Source organism: Symphalangus syndactylus, chromosome 13 (assembly GCF_028878055.3).
Source record: "Symphalangus syndactylus isolate Jambi chromosome 13, NHGRI_mSymSyn1-v2.1_pri, whole genome shotgun sequence".
NCBI classification, from domain to species: domain Eukaryota; kingdom Metazoa; phylum Chordata; class Mammalia; order Primates; family Hylobatidae; genus Symphalangus; species Symphalangus syndactylus.
In genome coordinates this window covers 100,427,261-100,447,841 of record NC_072435.2, presented here as the reverse complement: position 1 = coordinate 100,447,841, position 20,581 = coordinate 100,427,261, and the positions used below count along the sequence as shown (strand labels likewise).

General features: G+C 36.5%; 1 protein-coding gene across 9 annotated transcripts in view; it reads left to right on the top strand.

Moving 5' to 3' along the window:
- SLC41A2 (solute carrier family 41 member 2) overlaps positions 1 to 20,581 on the top strand; it is a 160,241-nt gene that overhangs the window by 71,300 nt on the left and 68,360 nt on the right. For all 9 annotated transcript variants that reach the window (XM_063615192.1, XM_055235468.2, XM_055235469.2 and 6 more), the window contains 2 exons: positions 737 to 881; positions 3,464 to 3,610. In XM_063615192.1, coding sequence (XP_063471262.1) covers positions 737 to 881; positions 3,464 to 3,610 — 292 coding nt within the window. The remainder of the gene's footprint in view (positions 1 to 736; positions 882 to 3,463; positions 3,611 to 20,581) is intronic.

The window sequence follows — 20,581 nt, the reverse complement described above, 5'->3', positions numbered from 1 at the left end:
CAGGTTTTTTTATTGTTGCTTTGTGTCAGCGCTGTGGAAAGCAGTTTATATATTTATATAATTAAATCACAAAGTTTGAGGTTATTGTTGTCTTACTGATTAGGAACTGAAATTTTCATAGCACTAATCACAATTGTGCTTATTTGTGAGGTTATTTTCAAATGTTTGTCTCTCCCACTGACCAAGAGCTCTGTGAGGGCAGGGAATAATCTACGTTGACCACTGCTGTAGCCCAACACAAAACATAGCACATTATACATGGTAGAATCTAAATAAATACTCCTTGAATGAATGAGTTTAAATAATTTGCTACGAAATTAAGTGCTAGAACCAGAAGTCAAACTCCTATCTTTCTATTATAAAATCCAATCTCTTGCCAACATTACCTCTAGAGTCAGACTTCAGATGTGTGGATTGGGTACTTCTCAGTCTGAAGGTGGCATTTTCTTAGGTGATCTATTAATTATACCATCAGCATCACTTGGGGTGCTTGTTAAAAACAGATTCCTGGACTCTATTCCATACTTGTTGTCACCAGATCATCAGAGCAGTTTGAGAACCCACCATCTTAGGGAATATTAAAACCAAAATATAGTAACTACTGTAAAAGGTAATGTAGCTCAATTATTACATGCAATACTTTTTTTGACTTTTTGTAGTAATATTTACATAATCAAAATGTTTAAATGTGTTTTTAAAGTGAATAATTCAGTTGGATTTATGAAAAAATTTTTAGGTTCAGGCAACAGTAGTTGGTTTTCTAGCAGCTGTGGCAGCAATTATATTGGGCTGGATTCCAGAAGGAAAATATTACCTTGATCATTCCATACTTCTGTGCTCTAGCAGTGTAGCAACTGCCTTCATTGCATCTCTTCTGCAGGGTAAGTGAATTTATAAATGTCTACTCTATAGCCTTTTACATTTAAATGGTTTATTTCTTAAGATGACTATTTTTATTTAAATGATACTTGTTTGTTATGAAAACAACAGAAAAAACGTATCTACAAACTTAAAAAATGCCTTATTTATTCCAGATATATTTACATTTCATTATTTATAAAACTTAGTGTAGAACAGGCTTTTCTGAGGTTGTCTCCTGGCCTTAGATACTCCATTATAGTTCCTCAAAAAGAGCAGGAAAATCGCCTAGACATTCATTTGTTTCTGTAAGTTAACTAAATTGGGAAAGTCCTTTCTGGACATCATGCAGGGGATTTACTGGCTTGTCACTTGAGTAACAAGTGTTCCAGGAATTCTGGGTTTCAAAAGTTGTCCTCTGTTGAAATTTTTTTGTTTCAGATTTCAAGAAAAATTTCTTCCCTGTTTCTGTGGCAATACAAATATAACCTTATACTTAAGACAGCATATGGCTATAGAATTTTAAAGAGCCAGAAGGTTTTAAAAATTAACTACTTTAGAACTTTTATTTGGGTTATTTTTCTTTATATTTATTAGTATGAACTTTACACTAGAGAATTAGCTTATTGTGGAATCATAATCATAAAGACTTTGTTTATAATTGCCATTTTCTTGCCCTTATATCACCAGCAAAGTTTAAAGTGGATTATTGTCACATTAGGTGATCATACAATGCAGCTAACTTTTTTGGCTAGGTTCTGAGAATTTAGGGAATCTTATTAAAATTATGACTTGACTTCTAAAATATTTTCAAGCATTTTGTTTTAGTAGTTTAATTGTGTCAGGGTAGTTTCTTGTCTTCATAAAGAATTACTACAGTTGAATGGAGTTAACATTGACCAAAGCAGAGTGAAGTTAAGCTATCAGAAAATTAAATTTTTGGTACAAAAAAAATTATGCCATCAGCATGCTATTTTTTTAGGCTCATTTGCTTCTTTTTTTCTTTCTGATTTTATTTCATTTAGAAAGTGTCATTTAAAATTTTTCAGTCTAACAAGTATTTGAAAGCTTTTCAAAACTACCCAGAATTCGGAATTTTAAAAAGTATTTGTTTAAAGCTTCTTACTTTGAATAATGTGTGTTCTAATTTTATGATAACTTGACCTTTATAAGCACTTTAGTATATGTAAAGTAGAAACTCTTAGCCATATTTGTAGGTGAGAAAACTTAGGTAAGGTGACTTGTCCAATCTCATCAACTTGTTACCAGCTGAATCAGAACTAAAACACATTTTCTAACTCTTAGCTTTTTCCACCGGACTATGATACATACAAAATGTTTGTTTTCAGTTGAAAAGATATAGATAGTACTATGTATAGGAGAACTTCCCATATACATCTTCCAATGTGCTGATTTTGGAAAAAGATTCTAAGTGATTACATCTTGCTTGATTATTGCATAATGTATTTTTTTTAAAGTTTTCTGCTATAGCTTTTTTTCTTTTTCAATGATATTATGGGAAAGGTAAGTCTAGTAATTTAAAAAGCCTCTGAAATACTAAAATGTGAGGCACTGTTTGATGCAAGACAAAAATTCTGCTTATTAAAATTTTGGCTTTAATAGGTAGAGTGAAAAACACTGGGCTAGAGTCACAAGCTATGTAACTTTAAGCAAGAATTTAAGCCCTACTCTACAGGACCTCAGTTTTATTATCTATAAAGTGAGTATGCTGGAACAAAAACATTTAGAGTTATTTTAACTCTAAAAGTGCAGTGAGATTCTGTTATTGTTTTTCTCTATAGCCGTATTTAGGCTTTCTTATTGATTTGTGGTTAGCACATTTAAAGTTTTCTCTTTACTACATCCTCTTAATGAGTATCTTGGTGTGACAAAATCTACACAATTTAGAGTGGATATAAATGTTAATAGTTTTATCCCATTTGTATGATTTAAGAAAATTAGGATGTAAAAGTACAAGTACACAGTTAAATTTTCATCTTCTATTCTCTCGTAGGTTTATAGACAGAAACTTCAGGTTTAAAGAATATCTTTTACAAAGACTGTTTCTTGTATTCTGGCCTTCAGTGTTTTAAAATTTAATTATGTCCTGCTGCTTAATACTTCAACGTCTTTAAATAATAAAATGAAATAAGCATTTCTAGCTGCCATATGTGAACAAATCTGGTTTTGTTGGCCGTCTTCCCAGTTGTTGTATATACACATATGACTCACCTTTTTTTTGATGTTTTCATACTTTATTTGAGGGTTGAAATTAAAACCTTTGGATTCAATACACACAAATACATTATATCTAAGATATACATGTCACTAAATCTGGAATTTTAACTTTAACATAATTTTAGTAGCTTTCAGGCCTCTAAATGCAACACTGAACTTCTTAAATTTTCTATGATCCCCACTTGGAGTTTGTTGAAAGGCATTTTGCCAAAGTGTTAGAGTAAATGTTTTGTTTGCTTTAGTCAGCTTATCTAAGCAGTCTAACTGGAACTGATATGCTGTTTGTCTATCCTACACATTTTGGTATTTGGGGGATTGATTTTCTTTAAATCATAGCCTAAAAAGTAATGAACATTCTTTCTTCTAGGAATAATAATGGTTGGGGTTATCGTTGGTTCAAAGAAGACTGGTATAAATCCTGATAATGTTGCTACACCCATTGCTGCTAGTTTTGGCGACCTTATAACTCTTGCCATATTGGCTTGGATAAGTCAGGGCTTATACTCCTGTCTTGGTAAGTTGATTTAAAACTAAACATTGTGTGTTGTCTCAAGTCTCTTTAAATAAATATTGTTGCAGCAATGCCATGAATCCATGGTAGCCTTCATTTGCATTAGAACTGTTGTTGAGACTGATTAGGATAATTATCATTTGTTTTATACCTACTATGTGTTATGGTTCCCACTTTCTTTTTTCTCATAGAGTTTAAAACTCTGTAAAATAAGGATTATCATCTCTAATTTTAGATGAGAAAAGCAAAGATCACAGAAGTTATGTATATTACCCAAGTTTATACAACTACTAGTAAAAAAGTTGAACACAGGCTTATCATATTTTGTGATTTCTGTCCTTTCCTCTAAGTGTACAGCAGCTAAGAGTCAACCTGCAGTGTTCTCTGTATAGAACCATCTCAGAATATAAGCTTATAAGTGGTACTTAAAATTTACCAATGGAATGTTTTTCCCCATCAGAAACCCACACCATTAAGTAGCTTCATGGCAGTTAACAAAAGGGAAAAAAAAATCACCACAAAAATTAGACTGAATACTGTATAAAGTTGGAGCCATATATGTAATTCCTGATAAATAGTGATAGAGTATTTATGGAATCTAATGAGTTGTTTTAATGCAAATTTGTGTTCTGGGTAAATGGTAAATAAATATGATTTGTGAGTGTTGATGAAATGCTAAAAGTTCATTGTGGTTTTATTATTTTTAGATGCCAAATTAAAGAAAACAGAATCTTACAGTAATAGAAGAAAAAACCATGAGTATATAAGCCAAGCCAGAGGCAAACATTTATTCACAAATCCTCACATATGTTCATGGATTCTATAGAGATTTATGGTATACTTTAAAATAAATCTAAAGCATGTTTCGTTTGAAGAAGTAAGGGTCTCAGATATATGTTCTTGAAATAAAGAAAGGGTTTTAACCAACCAAAGGCAATAATTTTCTGTGACTTTTGGAGACATCAAGGAAGCTTAATTTAGTATATAAAATTGCATTAAGTTATTTAGTGAGTGGCATAAAAACAATATTTAATAAGACTTGGTGTGTATGTTTAAGGAATATTTCTCTCATTTAGAAGATAAGGTTGTGTCCACTTTAAGTGAGGTATAAGACAAGAAATGATCAATGGCCTAAATGTAAGCTCTTGTTCCCAAAGGTCTTGGCTTTTTTATGTTGTTGTGCAATTTGCAAAGAATGATACATGTTCAAGTATATTAAGAACAACACTTAATTCCCTTCCCTCCCACTCAAAAAAAAGCACAGGAAGTGGGTTATGTTATTGAAGGGATAATCTTAAATTGGCTCTAACTTATATTGTTTGGATGGTAAATTGATAATACTTTAATTTAGAAATAGATGCTGAAGTCAGGGATTAAAATATTGGCTTATGGCTAGCATTAGAAAATGTGGCTTAATATTCTTCTCCTGCTCTATTAAACTCACCGACACACTCTCAGCCAGACAGTTGGACAACTTGTAGTCCTAACCCCATAGAAGAAGCTGTTAACTGTATTGGTGAAGAGAGACTGTCACTAATAGGCTGTATCTCAAAAGAGAAAGCCAGTAACGGCATGAGGTAGGCATGAGTTAGTGCCCCTTCCCCTAGTATTAATAATTAGATAAGTCTCTCCCAATTGGAGGAGGAGGAAAGAGAGAAGAAAAGAGGAGTAGAAGAGGATAAAGGGTTATGTCTCAATATCATTAAAAGGACAGAAATTCTATGGGTTTGCCCAGGAACATAGAGGGTGGGGGTAGGGATGGAGGGCTGGTAGTGGTTCTGGGACAGGTTACCCTATATACATAAAAAATACAGGTATACAGTTCCAAGATGGCCGAATAGGAATAGCTCCAGTCTACAGCTCTCAGGGTGAGTGATGCAGAAGACGGGTGATTTGTGCATTTCCAACTGATGTACTGGGTTCATCTCATTGGGACTGGTTGGACTGTGGGTGCAGCCCAAGGAGTGTGAGCCGAAGCAGGGTGGGGCACCGCCTCACCAGGGAAGTGCGAGGGGTCAGGGAATTCCCTTTCCTAGCCAAGGGAAGCTGTAACAGATGGTACCTGGAAAATTGGGACACTCCCGCCCTAAGACTGCGCCTTTCCAACAGTCTTAGCAAACAGCACACAAGGAGATTATATCCTGTGCCTGGCTTGGCGGATCCCACACCCATGGAGACTTGCTCACTGCTAGCACAGCAGTCTGAGATCGAACTGCGAGGTGGCAGCAAGGCTGGGGAAGGGGCGTCTGCCATTGCTGAGGCTTGACTAGGTAAACAAAGTGGCCGGGAAGCTCAAACTGGGTGGAGCCCACCACAGCTCAATGAGGCCTGCCTGCCTCTGTAGACTCCACCTCTAGGGGCAGGACATAGCTGAACAAAAGGCAGCAGAAACTTCTGCGGACTTAAACGTCCCTGTCTGACAGCTTTGAAGAGAGCAGTGGTTCTCCCAGCACAGAGTTTGAGATCTGAGAACGGACAGACTGCCTCCTCAAGTGGGTCCCTGACCCCCAAGTAGCCTAACTGGGAGACACCTCCCAGTAGGGGCCAACTGACACCTCATACAGCCAGGTGTCCCTCTGAGATGAAACTTCCAGAGGAAGGATCAGGCAGCAACATTTGCTGTTCAGCAATATTTGCTGTTCTGCAGCCTCCGCTGGTGATACCGAGGAAAACAGGGTCTGGAGTGGACCTCCAGGAAACTCCAACAGACTTACAGCTGAAGGTGCTGACTGTTAGAAGGAAAACTAACAAACAGAAAGGAATAGCATCAACATCAACAAAAAGGACATCCACATCAAAACCCCATCTGTAGGTCACCATCATCAAAGACCAAAGGTAGATAAAACCACAAAAATGGGGAGAAACCAGAGCAGAAAAGCTGAAAATTCTAAAAACCAGAACACCTCTTCTCCAAAGGATCACAGCTCCTCAGCAATGGAACAAAGCTGGATGGAGAATGACTTTGACGAGTTGACTGAAGTAGGCTTGAGAAGATTGGTAATAACAGACTTCTCTGAACTACAGGAGGATGTTCAAACCCATTGCAAGGAAGCTAAAAACCTTGAAAAAAGAGTAGATGAATGGTTAACTAGAATAAACAGCATAGAGAAGAACTTAAATGACTTGATGGAGCTGAAAACCATGGCATGAGAACTACATGATGCATGCACAAGCTTCAGTAGCCAATTTGATGAAGTGGAAGAAAGGGTGTCAGTGATTGAAGATCAAATGAATGAAATGAAGCAAGAAGAGAAGTTTAGAGAAAAAAGAGTAAAAAGAAATGAACAAAGCCTCCAAGAAATATGGGACTATGTGAAAAGACCAAATCTACATTTGATTGGTATACCTGAAAGTGATGGGGAGAATGGAACCAAGTTGGAAAACACTCTTCAGGATATTATCCAGGAGAACTTCCCCAACCTAGCAAGGCAGGCCGACATTCAAATTCAGGAAATACAGAGAACACCACAAAGATACTCCTCGAGAAGAGCAACTCCAAGACACATAATTGTCAGATTCACCAAAGTTGAAATGAAGGAAAAAATGTTAAGGGCAGCCAGAGAGAAAGGTCAGGTTACCCACAAAGGGAAGCCCATCAGACTAACAGTGGATCTCTCAGCAGAAACTCTACAAGCCAGAAGAGAGTGGAGGCCAATATTCAACATTCTTAGAGGAAAGAATTTTCAACCCAGAATTTCCTATCCCGCCAAACTAAGCTTCATAAGTGAAGGAGAAATAAAATCCTTTACAGACAAGCAAATGCTGAGAGATTTTGTCACCACCAGGCCTGCCTTACAGGAGCTCCTGAAGGAAGCACTAAACATGGAAAGGAAAAACCAGTACCAGCCACTGCAAAAACATGCCAAATTGTAAATACCACTGATGCTATGAAGAAACTGCATCAATTAATGGGCAAAATAACCAGTGAACATCATGATGACAGGATCAAATTCACACATAACAATATTAATGTTAAATGTAAATGGGCTAAATGCCCCAATTAAAAGACACAGACTGGCAAATTGGATAAAGAGTCAAGACCCATCAGTGTGCTGTATTCAGGAGACCCATCTCATGTGCAGAGACACACATAGGCTCAAAATAAAGGGATGGAGGAAGATCTATCAAGCAAATGGAAAACAAAAAAAAAAAAAAAGCAGGGGTTGCAATCCTAGTCTCTGATAAAATAGACTTTAAACCAACAAAAATCAAAAGAGACAAAGAAGGCCATTACATAATGGTAAAGGGATCAATTCAACAAGAAGAGCTAACTGTCTTAAATATATATGCACCCAATACAGGAGCACCCAGATTCATAAAGCAAGTCCTTAGAGACCTGCAAAGAGACTTAGACTCCCACACAATAATAGTGGGAGATTTTAACACCCCACTGTCAACATTAGACAGATCAATGAGACAGAAAGTTAACAAGGATATCCGGGACTTGAACTCAGCTCTGCACCAAGTGGACCTAATAGACATCTACAGACCTCTCCACCCCAAATCAACAGAATATACATTCTTCTCAGCACCACATTGCACTTATTCCAAAATTGACCACATAGTTGGAAGTAAAGCACTCCTCAGCAAATGTAAAAGAACAGAAATCATAACAAACTCTCAGACCACAGTGCAATCATTAGAACTCAGGATTAAGAAACTCACTCAAAACCACACAACTACATGGAAACTGAACAACCTGCTCCTGAATGACTACTGGGTAAATAATGAAATGAAGGCAGAAATAAAGATGTTCTTTGAAACCAATGACACCAAAGACACAACATACCAGAATCTCTGGGACACATTTAAAGCAGTGTGTAGCGGGAAATTTATAGTACTAAATGCCCACAGGAGAAAGCAGGAAAGATCTAAAATTGACACCCTAACATCGCAATTAAAATAACTAGAGAAGCAAGAGCAAACACATTCAAAAGCTAGCGGAAGGCAAGAAATAACTAAGATCAGAGCAGAACTGAAGGAGATAGAGACACAAAAAAACCCTTCAAAAAACCAATGAATCCAGGAGCTGGTTTTTTGAAAAGATCAACAAAATAGATAGACCACTAGCAAGACTAATAAAGAAGAAAAGAGAGAAGAATCAAATAGACGCAATAAAAAATTATAAAGGGGATATCACCACCAATCCCACAGAAATACAAACCACCATCAGAGAATTCTATAAACACCTCTACGCAAATAAACTAGAAAATCTAGAAGAAATGGATAAATTCCTGGACACATACACCTTCCCAAGACTAAACCAGGAAGAAGTTGAATCCCTGAATAGACCAATAACAGGCTCTGAAATTGAGAGAATAATTAATAGCCTACCAACCAAAAAAAGTCCAGGACCAGATGGATTCACAGCCGAATTCTACCACAGGTACAAAGAGGAGCTGATACCATTCCTTCTGAAACTATTCCAATCAATAGAAAAAGAGAGAATCCTCCCTAACTCATTTTATGAGGCCAGCATCATCCTGATACCAAAGCCTGCAGAGACACAACAAAAAAAGAGAATTTTAGACCAACATCCCTGATAAACATTGACGCAAAAATCCTCAATAAAATACTGGCAAACCAAATCCAGCACCACATCAAAAAGCTTATCCACCATAATCAAGTTGGCTTCATCCCTGGGATGCAAGGCTGGTTCAACATATGCAAATCAATAAACTTAATCCATCATATTAACAGAACCAAAGACAAAAACCACATGATTATCTCAATAGATGCAGAAAAGGCCTTTAACAAAATTCAACAGTGCTTCATGCTAAAAACTCTCAATAAACTAGGTATCAATGGGACATATCTCAAAATAGTAAGAGCTATTTATGACAAACCCACAGCCAATATCATACTGAATGGGCAAAAACTGGAAGCATACCCTTTGAAAACTGGCACAAGACAGGGTTGCCCTCTCTCACCACTCCCATTCAACATAGTATTGGAAGTTCTGGCCAGGGCAATCAGGCAGGAGAAAGAAATAAAAGATATTCAATTAGGAAAAGAGGAAGTCAAATTTTCCCTGTTTGCAGATGACATGATTGTGCATTTAGAAAACCCCATTGTCTCAGCCCCAAATCTCCTTAAGCTGATAAGCAACTTCAGCAAAGTCTCAGGATACAAAATCAATGTGCAAAAATCACAAGCATCCTTATACACCAATAACAGACAAACAGAGAGCCAAATCATGAGTGAACTCTTATTCAATCTCTTTGCATCAAAGAGAATAAAATACCTAGGAATCAATCTCAATTGCTTCAAAGAGAATAAAATACCTAGGAATCCAGCTTACAAGGAATGTGAAGGACCTCTTCAAGAAGAACTACAAACCACTGCTCAATGAAATAAAAGAGGACACAAAGAAATGGAAGAACATTCCATGCTCATGGATAGGAAGAATCAATATCATGAAAATTGATGGGGATGCCATCCCCATCAAGCTACCAATGACTTTCTTCACAGAATTGGAAAAAACTACTTTAAAGTTCATATGGAACCAAAAAAGAGCCCACATTGCCAAGACAATCCTAAGCCAAAAGAACAAGGCTGGAGGCATCATGCTACCTGACTTCAAACTATACTACAAGCCTACAGTAACCAAAACAGCATAGTACTCGTACCAAAACAGAGATATAAACCAATGGAACAGAATAGAGCCCTTGGAAATAATACCACACATCTAGCATCTGATCTTTGACAAACCTGACAAAAACAAGAAATGGGAAAAGGATTCCCTATTCAATAAATGGTGCTGGGGAAACTGGCTAGCCATATGTAGAAAGCTGAAATTGGATCCCTTCCTTACACCTTATACAAAAATTAATTCAAGATGGATTAAAGACTAAAACCATAAAAACCCTAGGAGAAAACCTAGGCAATACCATTCAGGACATAGGCATGGGCAAGGACTTCATGACTAAAACACCAAAAGCAATGGCAACAAAAGCCAAAATAGACAAATGGGATCTAATTAAACTAAAGAGCTTCTGCACAGCAAAAGAAACTACCATCAGAGTGATCAGGTAACCTATAGAATGGGAGAAAATTTTTGCAATCTACCCATCTGACAAAGGGCTAATATCCAGAATCTACGAAGAACTTAAATTTACAAGAAACAAACAAACAACCCCATCAACAAGTGGGCGAAGGATAAGAACAGACACTTTTCAAAAGAAGACATTTATGCAGCCAACAGACGCATGAAAAATGCTCATCATCACTAGCCATCAGAGAAATGCAAATCAAAACCACAGTGAGATACCATCTCACACCAGTTAGAATGGCAATCATTAAAAAGTCAAGAAACAACAGGTGCTGGAGAGGATGTGGAGAAATAGGAACACTTTTACACTGTTGGCGGGAGTGTAAACTAGTTCAACCATTGTGGAAGACAGTGTGGTGATTCCTCAAGGATCTAGAACTAGAAATACCATTTGACCCACCCATCCCATTACTGGGTATACACCCAAAGGATTATAAATCATGCTGCTATAAAGACACATGCACACGTATGTTTATTGCAGCACTATTCACAATAGCAAAGACTTGGAACCAAGCCAAATGTCCAACAATGGTAGACTGGATTAAGAAAATATGGCACATATACACCATGGAATACTATGTAGCCATAAAAATGGATGAGCTCACGTCCTTTGTAGGGACATGGATGAAGCTGGAAACCATCATTCTGAGCAAACTGTTGCATGGTCAGAAAACCAAACACCGTGTGTTCTCACTCATAGGTAGGAATTGAACAATGAGAACACTTGGAGACAGGGTGGAGAACATCACACACCGGTGCCTGTGGTGGGGTGGGGGAACCAGGAGGGATAGCATTGGGAGAAATATCTATTGTTAATGATGAGTTAGTGGGTGCAGCACAGCAACATGGCACATGTATACATATGTAACAAACCTGCACGTTGTGCACATGTACCCTAGAACTTAAAAAAAATATATATATATATAATACAGGTATATTATTTGCAGATTTGGGTATTTAAATTACCATTAAGTCATTTATAACACATTTTTCAGCTGCTTGCAAATACCAGATATCTCCTCAGTTAAAGACAGTGGTAAGAAAGTAAGAAAGAGAATGCCGTTGAAGAATGTTATCATGATAAACATGGCAATTGTTATAATGTTACAGACTTAAGTACTATGAGATTCCGGAAGATAAACAACTATTGAGGAAAATAATGCACACTGGCCTTTACAATTTTATTTAATTAATTAATTAATTAATTTTTTGAGACAGAGTCTTGCTCTGTCACCCAGGCTGGAGTGCAGTGGTACGATCTTGGCTCACTGAGACCTCCGCCTCTGGGGTTCAAGTGATGGTCGTGCCTCAGCCTCCTGAGTAGCTGGGACTACAGCTACTACAAGCGCACGCCACCATGTCCAGCTAATTTTTTGTATTTTTAGTAGAGACAGGGTTTCACTGTGTTGCCCAGACTGGTCTCAAACTCCTGAGCTCAGGCAATCTGCCCACCTCGGCCTCCCAAAGTGCTAGGATTACAGGAGTGAGCCACCATGCCCCACCTAAAATTTTATTTTTTTAAATTATGCAAGGGATAAATTCTCCTTATAAAAGACTTAATTATAATGTGTTGCCATCTAAAGCTTTCAGTATTTTGAATGTTATATGGTGATGCATACATAATTTAACTGGATCAAGAAATAAAAAAAGTAAAATGGAATGTTACTATCACAGATCATGATTTTGAAAAATAATATTATTAAATATTGCTTAGGATTTTCTAATCCTTGTCTTCTGAAAGTTGGCTCAAAGTAATTCAAGATGAATTAACTAAAATAGTCTTTTACATTTTTTCTGTATCATTGATTCCCCTAAAAAGATATTTTTTGTGTTACAGATCAATCCCATAGTTAATTTGTTAAAGGTGTTTCTGAAGTGTCCGTGTTCAGATTGCTAAAGTGTCTGCTCTGTGAGCACTAGGGGGCCTCCTGAGATCAGCAGTTGGATGCCTAATATTTTTATTCTGAATACAAAGATTAGGAACAGGCACATTTAAATTCCAAGGCTCCATTCATCCTGCTGAGAAGCTTCACTTTTGGAAACCAAGTTTATTTCCTGAACTATATTGAAAACACTTAGCAGTCTTTAGAGATAAAAAGAGGATTTTATGATAGCAGTAGGCTTTAGTTATAGAGGCCATGTATTATATAGTGCTCAAAGAACTGGACATTAAGAAAAGTCTTATGGGCTCAATTCATCAAGAAGATATAACAATTGTAAATATATATGCACATAGTATCAGAGCACCTAAATATATATATGATCAATTGTTAACAGATACGAAGGGGGAAATAGACAGTAAGACAATAGTAGTAGGGGACTTCAGTACCCCACTTTCAACACTGGAGAGATCATCCAGACAGAAAATCAATTAGGAAGCATTGGACTTGAACTACACTTTAGACCAAATGAACCTAGCAGATATATACAAAACATTCCATCCAAAAGCAGCAGAATACACATTCTTTTCAAGTGCACATGGAACATTATCCAGGATAGATCATATGTTAGGCCACAAAACAAGTCTTAACAAAGAAGACTTTGAGAAGATTGAAATTTAAGAGACTGAAATCATATCAAGTATCTTTTATGATCACAGTGGTATGAAACTAGGAATCAATAATAGGAAAAAAACTGGAAAATTCAAAAACATGTGGAAATTAAACATCATGCTCCTGAACAACCAAGAGGTCAAAGAAGAAATCCAAAAGGAAATTAAAAAATATATTGAGACAAATGAAAATGGAAACACAACATACCAAAACCTAAGGGACACAGCAAAAGCAGTTCTAAGAGGGAACTTTATAGCGATAAACACCTGCATTTAGAAAGAAGAAAGATCTCCAATAAACAACCTAATGTTACACCTCAAGGAACTAGAAAAAAAAGAATAGAATAAACCCAAAGTTAGCAGAAGGAAGGAGTTAATAAAGACCAGAGCAGAAATAGAGAATAGAAAAATACATTAACAAAACTTAGTTGGCTCTTCTAACAAATAAGAGTGACAAAGCCTTAGCTAGACTAAGAAAAAAAAAGAGAAGACTGAAATTTAAAAATCAGAAATAAAAGTGGAGACCTCAGAAATAAAAAAGATCACTAGAGATGATTGAACAATTTTAAGCCAACAAATTAGATAACCTAGAGGAAATGGATAAATTCTTAGAAACATATACCTGCCAAAATTGAATGAGGAAGAAACAGAAAGCCTGAACAGACCAATAACAGAGTTATTAAAGTAGTAATAAAAATCCTCCCAACAAAGAAAAGCCCAGGACCAGATGGCTTCATGGTTGAATTCTACCAAACATTCAAATAGTACCAATCCTTATCTTCCAAAAACATAGAACTAGAGGAAATACTTCCAAACTCATTTATTTTTATTTTTACTTTTATTTTCAGAGATGGGGGTCTTGCTCTGTTACCCCAGCTGGAGTGCAGTGGCATGATTATTGCTCACTGCAGCCTTGAACTCCTTGGCTCAAGCAGTCCTCCCACCTCAGCCTCCCAAGTATCAGGAACTACAAGTGCATACAACCATGCCTGGCTAATTTTTAAATATTTTCTTGGAGACAAGGTCTCACTATGTTGTCTAGTCTGGTGTCAAACTCATAGTCTTAAATGGTCCTTCTGCCTCAGCCTCCTGAGTTACTGGGATTACAGGTGTGAGCCACTGCACCCAGCCCAGACTCATTTTATAAGGTCACCATCACCTGATACCAATTTTCCAGACAAAGACACCACAAGAAAACAAAACTAGTGAGGTGTGGTGGCGCATACCAGTAGTTCCAGCTACTCTGGAGGCTGAGGCAGAAGGACCGTTTGAGACTATGAGTTTGACACCAGACTAGACAACACAGTGAGACCCCATCTCTAAAACAATCTTTTTTTTGTTGGGAGCAAAGACAAAAACGACCTAAACAACAACAACAACAAAAGAAATGAAAACTATAGGCTAATATTTCTGATGAACACAGTTGCAAAAATCTTCAATAAAATACTAGCAAACTGAACTCAACAATACATAGAGAATATTATACATCATGACCAAGTGGGATTCATCCCAGGGATGCAAGTATGGTTTAACATACACAGATCAATCAGTGTAATACAGCACACTGTGTTAAATAAAATATCTAGAAATAAATTTAACAAAGGAGGTGAAATATCTCTACAATAAAAATGATTAAACATTAATGAAATAAATTGAAGAAGGCACAAATAAATGGAAAGGTATTCCATGTTTATGGATTGGAAGAATTAGTATCATCCACACTACCCAAAGAAATATACAGGTTCAATGCAATTCCTATCAAAATTTCAATGGCATTCTTCACAGAAATAGAAAAAAAGAATTCTAAAATTCATATGAAACCACAAAAGACCCTGAATAGCCAAAGCAATCTTGGGAAAAACAAAGTTGGAGGCATCACATTTCCTGATTTCAAATTATGTCACAAAGCTATAGTAATCAAAGCAGTGTAGTATTGGCATGGGAACAGACAGTGCAACAGGATAGAGAGCCCAGAAGTAAACCCAAGTATATACAGTCAAATAATTTTTAACAAGGGCACCAAGAAGACACAATTGGGAAAGAATAGTCTCTTCAATAAATGGTGTTGGGAAAAATGGATATCCACATGCAAAAGAATGAAACTGGACCTTTATTTTACACATACACAAAAATAGTTATCTTACACAACTAAAAATAGGTTAAAGACCTAAACATAAGGCCTGAAGCCATGTAACTCCTAGGGGAAAACATAGGAGAAAAGCTCCTTGACATTGGTTTTGGCAATGATTTTTTGGATATCACATCAAAAACTCAGAACATTTGGCTGGGCGCGGTGTCTCACGCCTGTAATCGCAGCACTTTGGGAGGCCGAGGTGGGTGGATCACGAGGTCAGGAGATGGAGACCATCCTGGCTAACACGGTGAAAACCTATCTTTACTAAAAATACAAAAAAATTAGCCGGGCGGGGTGGCGGGCGCCTGCAGTCCCAGCTACTTGGGAGGCTGAGGCAGGAGAATAGTGTGAACCTGGGAGGCGGAGCTTGCAGTGAGCCAAGATTGCGCCACTGCACTCTAGCCTGGGCAACAGAGCAAGACTCTGTCTCAAAACAAACAAACAAACAAAAAAACTCAGGCAACAAGAGCAAAAATAAGTGAGACTACACCAAATTTAAAAGTTTCTACACAGCAAAAGAAACAATCCACAAAGTGAAAAGGAAAAGGCATCCTATGGATTGGGAAAAGATATTCGTGAACCATATATTTGATAAGGAGTCAATATCCAAAATATATAAGGAGCTCACATAACTCAATAAAAAACACATAACCCAGTTAAAAACTGGGCAAAGGACCTGAGTAGACATTTCCCCCAAGAGCACATAAAAATGATGAACAAGTATATGAAAAGGTACTCAATGTCACTAATCATCAGGGAAAAGCAAACCAAAACTGAAATGAGCTATCATTTCACATCTGTTAGAATGGCTATTACCAATAAGATGAAAGATAACAAGTGTTGGCAAGGATGTGGAGAAAGGGGAATCCTCGTACACTCTTGGTAGTAATGTAAATTGGTGCAGTTTTATGGAAAACAGTATGGAGGTTCTTCAAAAAGTTAAAAATAGAACTATTACATGACTCAGCAATCTCCCTTTTGGGTATATATCCAAAGGAAATGAAATCAGCCCTTCACAGAGATATTTGCACTCCCATGTTCATTACAGCATTATTTACAGTTGCCCAGATATGGAAACAACCTAAATGTTCCTGATGGATGAGTAAATAACAAAATTGTAGTATATATACAATGGAATATTGTTCAGTCTTAAAAAAGGAGAATCTGCCATTTGCAACAACATGAATGAACCTGGAAGACATTATGTCAAATGAAATAAGCCAGACACCAAAGTAAAAATACTGCATGATCTCACTTATATAGAGAATCTTTAAAAATATGTCAGATACATAGGAATGAAGAGTAGAATGGTAGTTATGAGGGATGGGGGTTAGGGGTGGAGGTGAGGCAGGAAATGGGGAGATGTAGATCAAAGAGTACAAAGTTGCAGTTATGTAGGATGAATAAATCTAGAGATCCAATGAATGTACAACATTAGGACTATAGTAATATTATAACTAGAAGTTTGCCAAGACAGTAGACTTTAGATGTAATTACCACAAAAAAGTGGAAAGGGGTTAAATATCTGAGATGATGGATGTTAAATCACTTGACTATATTAACCACTTAACTATATATCTAACCATGTAACTGTAATATGTCTATGAAAACATCAAGTTGTACACTTTAAGTATGTATCGAAAAAAGAAAAAAGTCTTATTCAACTACTTAGAATTCTGGGTATTCTGAAATGACTGAATACTCCCTCATGTCCTGTTAGCTTTCATACATGTACTAAGGATCTCTGCATCCATGCAATTCAATGTGTGCTACTTTTCTTTTTTTTCTTTTGGAGACAGTCTCGCTTGACTGTTGCCCAGGCTGGAGTGCAGTGGTGCGATCTCGGCTCACTGCAACCTCCGCCTCCCAGGCTTAAGCAATTCTCCTGCCTCAGCCTCCCAAGTATTTGGGATTACAGGCACCCACCACCACGCCCGGCTAATTTTTGTATTTTAGTAGAGAGGGGATTTTGCCATGTTGGCCAGGCTGGCTTTGAACTCCTGACCTCAAGTTATCCACCTGTGTCGGCCTCCCAAAGTGCTGGGATTACAGGTGTGAGCCACCACACCCAGCTAATGTGTGCTACCTTTCTTTTGCTTCTGCTGAAATTTGCTGATTTTTGCTATTTGAAGTAAATATGCAATTTTCCCCCTTTTCCTCTCCACTCCTCCAAAAAAGAATAAAACAAACAAGCCTAAAGCTTTGTTTACTCCAATTGACTTTATTTTTTATAGTCATCCTGAGCAACTATTGCTTAATGGACAAAGTTAAAGTTTTTAGCCTGGTATTTAGGCCTCGCAGAAGCTTCTGCCTGCTTCTCCTGTTCCATACCTTTTACTCCAGCCAGACTCAGCTGTTTACTGATCTCATATACCATCTGTTTTTTTTTTTTCCTTCTTATTCCCCTCTCTCAATTCATTCCTCATTCCCCTCCCCCAATTCATCCTCTTCTTCCCATCAAGGCCAATCCAAATCCTTCTCATTTTTAAAGGCTACATTTATAGATTTTCCTAGTCTTAAGTGATCTTTTTTCTTCTCTGATTTCCTATAGCACTTAATTGACACTTCTCTTATGCCATGTTTAATGTGTGGCTGGTCATTATAGCTTTTTCTATAAGTGTTATACCTTCTCTTATGAGGATATAAGCTTCTTAAGGACAAAACTGTGTTCTTATTTTATTTCTTTGTAGCCTCCTATAGTGCCATATACAAAACAGATGTTTAATAAACAGTACTTCACCAAATGCTTTATTCCTTTTGAAAGCACTCCAATTAACGTGATTAGAAGTTATTCAGAATGATTTGGCACAGTAACTGTCCAATAACATAATAGATTGTAAAAACAAAAATAGTTTTGATGAGGATATAGTATTGGGGAAACATTGGAAGGATATCTTGCCTTAGCAGAAAGTATCTGGGAATTAGTACCACTATAGAAAAACAAAAATGGCAACACATGGCTAGAAAAGATCTATTTCAAATGGAAAAAGAAAGTTCAGAGAGTAACTAAGCTCTGGATTCTGATATACTTTTGTGTGGCTTGCAGAGACAATATAAAGGCATTTATACATTCGTATAGTAATCTTTAACCATATAGTAATCTTTAAAAGCTATTAACAAGATTCAACATTGGGTCAGTAACTGGAATACATGTATGTTCACATGATTGTTGCTCTTTCTGTTTGCATAAGTTCCAAGAAGATTTAAAAAATTCCTTTTCACATATTTATAACTGCATGGCTATCTAATTCTTGTGTGTACATGATATTTATTGATTTGAAAAAAATTATTAGATATTCTCTTTGTAGGCGAGATCTGAGAGGCAAAATGTTGATTGATTTTTCATTTTTCAAGATTAACTTTAAACAGATGGCTTAGCTGAAGCTGTAAGAGCAGTAGCAATTAGCCTCAGGTTACTGCATTCCTATGAAGACTAACAAGGATGCCACCTGGTTATTTACAGACCGTTCTAGAATATCTCTTCCTTAATGTGGTGGTGTGAGTAGAATCTAAATTTATCTTGAATGTCTCTATGCTTGAGGCATTTTTAACACTGTACCATCTTAGGTTAGAGTGATTTCTAGAATGTCAGTTCCCTGAGAAAATTTAGATTGATTATTAAGGGGCATTTAGAAAAAAATCGCAACTTACAGTGCCCATTATTTGTTGTTTACATAGAAACAGCTAATACATAAAAATTGTCAATAATAACAGCTACATATTTCAGAAGAATTTGGGGTGAGAATGATGTACACTATTAATGAAATGATATAATAGCAGTTGAGAAATGCCGTCGACAATATAAAATGTGAAAACTGAATCACAAAAGATGCTAGTTATGTTTGCCAGTTAGGTGGCATCAGAGCAATTTGAACCACTTTAGCTGTGTTAATCTTTACTTTTCTGTAGTTTGCCTGTATCACAGAGTCAGTATTAATGTATATGGACATTTATTAGGCTTAAAATTCCAAAAAGTTTTAAATATGCATGTATTAGTTATCTATTGCCGTTGTAACAAATTAGCACAAACCTTATGGATTAAGACAATAGAAATGTTTTTTGGGTTTTTTTGTTTGTTTTGTTTTTACAGTTCTGGAAGCCAGAACAATTACAATTAAGTATAAATTCAAAATGAGTTATATAGGAATAAAATCAAGGTGTCATCAGGGTTGGATCCTTCTGGTCTTGGGGAGAATCTGTTCCTTGCCTCTTCCATCTTCTGGTGGCTGCCTGCCGGTGTTCTCGGCGGGTAGCTAATATGACTCCAATCTCTGTTTCTGTGGTCACATTGCCTTCTCCTCTTCTGCAGCCAAATCTGCTCCTGCCTCCCTCCTATACCTGCAGTTATATTTAGGGGTCACACAAATAATCCAGGATAATATTCCCATCCCAAAATTCTCGACTTAATCATTTCTACAAAGCCCCGTTTGCCATATAAGGTAGCATTCACAGGTCCTGTGAATTATTATGTAGATTTTATTCAGCCTACCCTAATACCCATTATGATATACCCAGATTTTAATACAAAATATTATTTTAACCAGGATCTTTTAAATGTGTTTCATTTAGAAGGAAGATGATTTTACATTTTAAAATTAATGTAGAAGTTCATAGTTGGCTTTTAATTGACTATTTCCTCTTGTTGATTGTGTCATTGGTGGTTTTCTAAAAGTAATTCTTTAATTTTATGACATCTATAAAACACCAGTATACCCCAAAAAGAGAAATGTTTGTAGCATCTCTTTTTATATATTTGTAATTTTCCCTACCTATCAAAATTGGATTAGAAGTTAGCCAGGAAAAAGTTAGGAGGGTCCTGTAGAATTATCCATATGGTCTAATTTGGTGGGAATGGGCATGTTGGATTTGGCAGGTAATTGAAGTAGAATACATTTACAGTAAATCACTTGGAAATTTGGGTTTTATCATGGTTTTCCCACCTTTTTAATGTTTAAAAAACTTTTATTTGAAAATAATTATATATTTATAGAATAGTTGCAAAAATCAAAACAGTACAAAAAAACCCCTGCATACTCTTTATCTAGATTCACTTAAGGTTAACATTTTACCCCATTTGCTTTATCTTTTGTTCTCTCTCCTTGTATATGTACCTGTCTATATCCTTTGTCTTTGATGACTGACATTTTTGAAGAATGTAGTCCTCCTTCCTGTTTTCCCCTCTGTGAGGATTTTAAAAAATTGGATGTAATTCACATGCCATGTAATTCACTTTTTTAA